Source organism: Hippocampus zosterae, chromosome 13 (assembly GCF_025434085.1).
Source record: "Hippocampus zosterae strain Florida chromosome 13, ASM2543408v3, whole genome shotgun sequence".
NCBI classification, from domain to species: domain Eukaryota; kingdom Metazoa; phylum Chordata; class Actinopteri; order Syngnathiformes; family Syngnathidae; genus Hippocampus; species Hippocampus zosterae.
This window is the reverse complement of record NC_067463.1, coordinates 481,463-489,827: the sequence shown is the minus strand read 5'-3', so window position 1 is coordinate 489,827 and position 8,365 is coordinate 481,463. Positions and strand designations below refer to the sequence as shown.

Below are 8,365 nucleotides of genomic sequence, written 5' to 3'. Positions count from 1 at the left end.
AGGACACTTTAATCAGCAACATGTGTACAAGATATCATGTTTCTACTCGTTTACATTTTGCCAAGTAGTGATCAAGTGTAGAATATGGGTACCGTATTTAAAAAAAAAACATGACAGTGTAAAGGCACGTGCCTAATATCTTCTACAGTATGATATATTATAGACATACAGGTATGTATAATATATCCTTTAGGGCTAAATTTCACACGTTTCTCAACATTTCACTGAAGTGATTGTTGAATACAAATGAATGAAGGTCATCCGAACGAAAGTAATCTTTTGACGATTGTGCGTTTCATGAAATACAAAACGTAATAGAAAAACAGCCATAATGTGGACAAGAGCATACTTAGGGGTGGGAGCTGGGGGTGGGGGAGGGGGGTGCAGGAGGACCACATAGTGTACAGCGAATTGCTATACATTAGTTAATCTGTTGGTTGCTTCAAGTTTGCCTTCCAAAATGTGCCAAATTGTTTCCTGTAGAAATCTCATGTCAAAATAAAGAGCAGTTTCTTTGTTGAGTAAGAATGATCGAACAGCAAGTGCTTTATGAATTTGTGAGTACATCATGCAAAATCTATGAGAGCAACCATAATGAAAATATGATGCTATTGCAGCCTATTCTAAGTGCAACCTGAGATTCTCAACAAGAAAGTAAAAAAATAGATAAAAAAAAAATGACACCCAATTTGGGGCTTTAAATTTTTTATAATGCGGGTGCATCTCAAATTTATTTCAGGAGTTTAATTTAAAAAGTTAAAAACTCAAATGATACAGAGTGATGAAACGAATCCATTTTACATCAAAAATAAAATGTCTTCCGAGTGTGTTTGTTCTAAACTGTAACCATCAAAGTCAGAGAAAAAAAAAATCATAGTAAATTCTACTTTATCTGTAGTGAATCCACCGCATATTAGGTTTGAAGTGAACCATTGAAATAAATGACATTTTCCATAACATCCTTATATATTTGGATGCACCCTTCATAAGCTATACTCTCCATTGCTCTCTTGTTTATGCCTCTATCTTAAGTATTTCGATGATTAAATGTTTCAAATAGCGAGTTATGGTCCAGCGAGGTAATCCTTCTTCCTTAGTATAAATTTGAAATCCAAAAAGTAGGGAAAAAAAAGTCTCAAGTGATGGTTCTGGTTCAAACGTGAGAACACTTAACAGGCATACCGTGTAGAGGCCATTTCCTCCGAGGCCGCAGTCAAACTGGATCAGCCTCAAAGTTTCGTGCGTAGTGATCGGCTTGAAATCTGCTAATAAACTAGCAGGTTGAAACATATTTTCTTGTGAATGTAAATTTTAAAAAGATGAAAAATCTAAAAAACACTGAGCTGGCCTGACACAAGGCCCATTAAATAAATATGTGTGCTTTCACCTTCCCACAAGGCACCTTGTTCCTGATGAATCCATGACGTGCATTCCTCATTGGAAAATCCTGGTCCAACTGATTGATGCCTCCTCCTTCAGTCAAGTGCCAGGAAAAAAAAGGCTTGTTCCAGAGGGGACTTCTTGTAAGTTGAACCGAATTCTTCCTCAGTTCACCAGCAGGACGTCCTCATATGTTGTCATCCTGACGGAAATACAAGACGGTGGTTTGTATTCAGATTGTATCCAGAGCTGTTTGATGTGACTCTGACAGGGGGGAAAGCCCAAAGTCCCCTTTTTGTATCACCAGTCATACTTTGGTACCACCTGGTGGAATCTTACTGTAGTTGTTTGATTTAGTTCGTTCGTGGTGTTTTTACATCGATGTTTGAGATATCTTGTTTTGTTGGTGGAATTTGAATGCACCCTGAGGACTGGTCAACGGGAAACACAGCAGATCAGTGTTTTGCTTCTTCACTGATGCAACTGCTCACAGCTCTTGCGCTCTATTTGCCAGTTAGAATTTTCCTGAATGACCTAAAATGTTATCATTCTGTTTGTTCGTGTGTGATGTCACATCACTTTGTGGTTAAAATGTTAAATAGGCCATTAGGCTAGCTAATAGTATCGATGAGCCTCATGTGAAGGCATTTTGGCTGTGTTGATTACACTCACCCACTGAGTTCAGTTGTTTATGGAACATGGGTTTCACGATTGTTTACATGCTAGATGCGTGGGCTTGATGCTTTATGTCAGGGGTCCCCAAACTACGGCCCCGTACATTTGGCCCGGCCCTCTAACCCTCCTGTTGTCCTCGGGTCAAAATGACCCGTCACTCTGTTAAAAACGCCCCCAAAAAACTGCAAACAGCGGTGTCTACAAGCCTACTGGAACCTACAAAAGGATTATAAGGAAGGAACACAAGAACTTTAAGAGACTGCTCATGTGTCAGAGAGATTCTGCTCTGACAACTGAGCTGAACTTTTATCGGTTAAGAAAGTTAATGTTTGTCAAGTCCCGTGTTTGCCAGCAGGGGGCAGGCTTCTTGCTTGCTTTCTGCACACCTGCCACCGATTTGTGATTGATTACACGGGCTTTATTTGGGCGCTCTGGCAGTTGACTCACTGCCGGAGTATTCCACGCCGTGCCAAAATTCTCTCGCCCAATTCCTATTCGTATTATTCATTGCCTCTTAGCCTTGTGGCTATTATTGCGCGTCGTTATTCCTCTTTCGAGTGAAATTTATAGTATTGTCTAATCAGACCCTCCTTGCTATTTTTTCCGCAAGCGTTTTCGGTTGTTCTCTTTATTTTATCCCTGGTCCTTATTTTGACCAGCACTTTTTGTTATTCTCCCGGTCGGGTAATTTTGTGTTTGTATTAAAGACTCCTTTTGTTCTCTGACAAACCTCTTTCTGTGTCTGCTATTTCGGGGATCGACTTTCAGTTATTTGGTTATACACGAAGCGATTACTCTGTCTCTTCAGGTACAACGTGACAATGTTCCATGGCTTTTTTTCTATGAAGAACCCAGAGAGAGTTATTTAGTTATTATTTATTTCCTGTTTTTGTGTTAGTGTTATTATTTGTTTCCTGACTTTTTTCTGTAAAGAACCTGGAAAGGGTTATTTGGTTATGTGTGGCTTTTCTGGAAAACAATAAAAAAAATTTTAGCTCCCCTACGATCGTCACACTTTTTTATAAACTGGCACCGGCCCCCCATCAGAGAAGGGAAAAGTTATGTGCCCCTCACAGGAAAAAGTTTGGGGACCCCTGCTTTATGTAATCAGTGTGTCTATTTTGAGATTCACATTCAGAGTACTTAAGATGCCGCCATTTTGTGGCATTTACAATATAAACGGTTACACACCCTTTTGTAAGGAGAGTGTGACAGTAATTTGCAAATATTCGCAATTTGCGGCAGGGCTTGCCCGCAACCTCATGCAGGAAGTTACTTCATGTTCTATTTTGTTATTCATTTCAATTGTCACTTTAGCCATTGTGTACTGAGCAACCACAACAGCGAAGCCACTACTACTTATTTATATCACAGTTGCATTTCTGATTTTATAGGACTCACTACAACCCCCCCACCCCCAAACAAACAGAAAAAGTATTGCATTACCTGTCACAGCAGCAGAAAAAGGAGCACGGCGATGTCTCCAGGCCCCTGAACTTGCCGGAGTTTGGCGCATCGGTGCACTCAGCTATGAAAGCATGCAGGTCTGTGATGTGAATGGGCTCCTGGGTCTGATGCTGTACGACAACATATAAAAGTTTGACATTTACATTCGGTTTCCAGAGCCGGATGCCACTCAATTCTCCGTGATCGATGCCCAAACCTAAATCATCTGAAAGTAGTTAAAACAGAATAGAGCAGGGGTTTCAAACTCATTTCACATTGTGGGCCACATACGGTCTCTGTAGATGTCAACTGGGCCGGACCAATAAAATTGTACCATACTCCGCGATAAATAACCAAAATAATGTCTTTTCTTTGTTTTGGTCAAAGAAGCACAAGAACATTAGGGAAATGTAATAAACGTATCTTTTACAAAACATTTCATGAAGCACCTTAGATTTCCTTAAACAAATGTGCAATTTACTTTTATCATTCACATATATGATCCAACTGATTGTACAAAGGCACAAAACGTAATTGGTATTGAAAAATATCATAATGCATTTTCAGATTAAACTGGGTTCATAAAGAATTTTTGTTTTTAAACAATTTACACATGCGCATATAAAATCTAAATAGAATCCCTGCCTACACCTTACAAACTGAGGAGAGTGCTATTAAATGTGTAAAGAATAAAGTATTCACACGTCCTTGATAGCGTCTGCTGTGTTGGGTCTGTCTCAGTGACAGACTGAGACTGCTATTGTCTTCTTCTCTGATCAAAACAATGTTGACTTGTACTCTGATCAAACAGTGTATCCGCCAGCGGATACTCCACGAATTGCACCTTGTAAAAAAATATTCATTCATTTTATGGATTTTTCCACTTTTAAATGATCCTGCGGGCCTGATCGAACTGCCTTGGGGGCCGGTTCCGGCCCGTGTACCGTATGTTTGACAACCCTGGAATAGAGGCTAGAAAACCTACATTTTGGATCGAAGATCTACTTTTCGATCAACTAACCTCACGGGATCTACCCTTACCGGCGTGCGCACGCGCGCACACACACACGCGCGAATTTAAGATTTACCTGCTTTATTTTATTTTTTAAATATATTTTTTTTGTGAAAATGAGACTGATAAGATGATTAGTGTGCAGTGTATATTAACACAAAAATATATTACTAACATGTACAAAGACAAACAAATGGTTGTTTGTTTTTTTTCTTCTCGACACTCCTCGGATCTACTTGGGACCCGTCTTAGATCTACCGGTAGATAAGGATCTACCTAATGGGCACACCTGCTTTAAGACAAAAAAAGGTCGGGTTTGCTGGCCTACCTTGATGGCCTCGTAGGCTCCGGTGATGAGCGCGATGAAGAGCGACAGCACCATGTAGATGAAGAGCGAGATGAAGGTGTACAGGTACACTTGGCTGAAGAGCCACACCAGAGTGCTGCTCTCCTGCATTCCTGAGAAGGTCACGAACATGTCGTCGCCATTGATGAAGGAGAAGAGGCATTCCGACACCATGGATAGGGAGCGGAACTGTAGCACAAGGATACAGTCTAATAAAACACTTCTTAACATGATCTGAAAACAGTAAATCTCTTCACACCTGAGGTTGGCAAACATTTTACACCAAGTGCCACACTTAAGAAAAATACTTAGCTCTCCAAGTGGCACCAAAATGACCAACATTAAAAATAGTTGCGTAGTAGGCCCAAGTACTCCGAGCGGGCGCTGGTGCACTCAGACCGTTCGGCGACTCAGAGCGTAGCTTCATTTTGTTGTTGGGTTACAGTAGACTAGAGCAGGCTAAAATGCGAGTCAATGTGGCGGCCATGTTGGCTGGGCCGACTGTCTCATCAAAGCAGAAACAATAGCTTAGCAGTGCTGTAAGCATGCAGCTCAACAGGCGCATGTTCTCTCTACTAATAGCTTTTTTCTTTTTAAATCAGGCACTAGTAGTCCTTTTGAAAATATTTTTGTTGCAGCTCAGTTTTTTTTTTCACAACCCTTATCAATGTCATCGATTCATAAAAGAAGTGCATTCATAAAAGAGTGGAATTGCACGTATTTTTGCTGTGGAATTGCCCGTATCAAGGCGCAGGAAGCATTATCCGCCCCCTCAGCAAGTTTGAATGAACTTTAAAAAATCAGTTTCAAACTTTTTTTTTTCTTCTTTAAAAAAAAAAAAAAAAAAAACTTTACATAAGTAAAGTTGTCGTGTACTGGGGATTTTTAGGCTCCAAAAGAAGTCCAAAACAATGCTTGTTCTCTACTGGGTGTTTCAAAGCTACAAAAAAAGCACTTCGATGTAGTCCATTAAATTGAGGCTCGACAGTACTTAAAAGTAAGGTTGACTTATCGATGCGGTACCTTCACATGGTACGGTCCCAGCACAATCCAGCCGCAGAAGCAGTAGCCCAAATATATGACGGCCACACAGCAGCAGAAGCGGATCACGTTGGGGAAGGCTGCTCGAAGAGTTACGATCAGGATCTAAACGATGATATCATGGAGAGGAATACCACATTTTCTTAACTCGGTGCAAATCAAACAACAAAGTTGAATTACTAACATGTGCCTCAAAATGACCTTACTAGTGAACTAGTGGGCGTTTTGCGGCTTACATGTCAATGAGTAAGCCTCAAAATGATCTTACGAGTGAACTAGTGGGCGTTTATCGGCTTACATGTCAACTAGTAAGCGTCAAAATGACCTTACTAGTAAACTAGTGAGCGTTTTGTGGCTTACATGTTCACTAGTAAGCGTCAAAATGATCTTACTAGTGAACTATTGGGCGTTTTGTGGCTTACATGTTCACTAGTAAGCCTCAAAATGATCTTACTAGTGAACTAGTAGGCGATGTGTGGCTTACATGTCAACTAGTAAGCCTCAAAATGAACTTACTAGTGAACTAGTGGGCACATTTATGGCCTTACATGTTCACTAGTAAGCGTCAAAATGATCTTACTAGTGAACTAGTGGGCGTTTTGTGGCTTACATGTTCACTAGTAAGCGTCAAAATGACCTTACTAGTGAACTAGTGGGCGTTTTGTGGCTTACATGTTCACTAGTTAGCGTCAAAATGATCTTACTAGTGAACGAGTGAGCGTTTTGTGGCTGACATGTTCATAAATAAGCGTCAAAATGATCTTACTAGGGAACTAGTGGGCGTTTTGTGGCTTACATGTTCACTAGTAAGCGTCAAAATTACCTTACTAGTGAACCAGTGAGCGTTTTGTGGCTTACATGTTCACTAGTAAGCGTCAAAATGACCTTACTAGTGAACTAGTGAGCGTTTTGTGGCTTACATGTTCACTAGTAAGCGTCAAAATGATCTTACTAGTGAACTAGTGGGCGTTCTGTGGCTTACATGTTCACTAGAAGCCTCAAAATTATCTTACTAGTGAACTAGCGGGCGTTTTGTGGCTTACATGTCAACTAGTAAGCCTCAAAATGATCTTACTAGTGAACTAGTGGGCACATTTATGGCCTTACATGTTCACTAGTAAGCGTCAAAATGACCTTACTAGTGAACTAGTGGGCAATATGGAATAAATACTCAAAGGGCTTGCCAGGCAAGCCCATTGAGTATTTAAAGGGTTCAAAGGGCTTGCCTGGCAAGCCCTTTGAGTATTTATTCATCCGTGATGGTATTGTAGACCAATGAGAGCACGTCCGACAGACACGTGGACTTCGGGCGGCCAATCATGATGCATTTCGAGCCAAGCCCCAACAAAAACGGAGGAGAAAACTTTCAGACGCTTTGAAAGCTTTTGGGGTACATATTACTCTTGTTGTTACACAAAATTTTGTTTTACGATTATTTTAGGCGGTAACGTTATGGTGTAAATGTCAAATACGTGGTCAATTTATCAAGATGAAGCCTGCTTAAAAATTTGCTCCAACAATTTTGGAGTTGTGTCTGACTTTGACAGCAATGGCGGCAGTTCAACGCTGACAGTCGCAGTCGGGTGCAGATTTATTTCGGCAGGACTTTCTAAAATCTGCCGTTTGCTCTGACAGTTCTCTGTCTGACAGTCACATTTTGTCTTATTACTCACAAGCTAATTGACATTTAAAAAAAGAGTTAATGTTTGGAACACGATTTTGCTCTTACTGTTTGCTGCCTTAGTTCGTTTGAAATATTCGCTTCCTGCATTACATGAAGTACATTTTTTAATATTCACAAGACTGTAACTGTGCATTATAAATAATGTCACATTTGCACTATGTTTTACTGGATCTACAACTAAACTAGGTCCTCGTTTCTGGGAGAGTCCACAGCACCTCCTGTATCACAACCATTCTGCCGGCACACCTTCAGCAGCACGATGTTTCTAATGGGAGCTGGAGGGTGATCAGCTTCATTGAAGAACAGGAGGAGGAGAGGCACAACGTTTGTCATTTGTGATATGTTTTTAGACTTTTCTCCTAACTAAAAAAACTATGTTTTGTTAATTTCTTGATATAGTTCTTGTATTTAAATATTTTAACAATCAAATATTTTTCAACTGTGTTTTAGATATGAATTGTATGAAATAAATCAGTGAAGCCCCATTCAAATTCTACTCTATCTAATCTGCTCGATCACACTGCTGTCAACCTGCTGTACCTCCAAACTCCTTGGCTTACTCGCAGTTGGAGGGTTCCCCCCGAACGGGGGGACAAATCAAGGAACCAATCCCTGCACCCCGAACGGGGTGCCCTTACGGCCGTTTTTTTTTTTTTCGGCTAACCGCCCCCTGAACCTGGCAGGGTGGCGGGCGGACCTTTTGCTCCAGGCGGGGGACATAGAGACAAATCCGGGGCCCACACAGACACTCTCACGCACGCAACAAACACACACACAACAA

The 8,365-nt window shown here is 40.8% G+C and overlaps 1 protein-coding gene across 2 annotated transcripts; it reads right to left on the bottom strand.

Annotated features, from left to right (window-relative positions):
• Window positions 1–982: 982 nt before the first annotated feature.
• On the bottom strand, window positions 983–6,027 carry LOC127612894 (mucolipin-3-like). Of its 2 annotated transcripts, none has more exons than XM_052083723.1 (4): window positions 5,883–6,027; window positions 4,842–5,048; window positions 3,502–3,632; window positions 983–1,582 (listed from the first exon to the last, which is right to left on the bottom strand). In XM_052083723.1, exons 2-4 carry the CDS (start codon window positions 5,031–5,033, stop codon window positions 1,546–1,548), a joined length of 360 nt encoding a protein of 119 aa, XP_051939683.1. In that variant the 5' UTR covers window positions 5,034–5,048; window positions 5,883–6,027; the 3' UTR covers window positions 983–1,545. The 2 variants fall into 2 exon arrangements, with proteins under 2 accessions (XP_051939683.1, XP_051939684.1); XM_052083724.1 differs by having other exon boundaries at window positions 4,842–4,972; window positions 5,883–6,023.
• Between the last annotated feature and the right edge of the window lie 2,338 nt (window positions 6,028–8,365).

What these genes read in the sequence shown, in the direction of transcription:
- LOC127612894 (XM_052083723.1), bottom strand. Translation starts at nt 5,033, where the DNA reads ATGGTGTCGGAATGCCTCTTCTCCTTCATCAATGGCGACGACATGTTC. An exon ending in GAGCCTACGAGGCCATCAAG is followed by an intron (nt 3,633 to 4,841) that starts GTAGGCCAGCAA and finishes GTTGTCGTACAG; the next exon opens with CATCAGACCCAGGAGCCCAT. An exon ending in TTTTTCTGCTGCTGTGACAG is followed by an intron (nt 1,583 to 3,501) that starts GTAATGCAATAC and finishes TATTTCCGTCAG; the next exon opens with GATGACAACATATGAGGACG.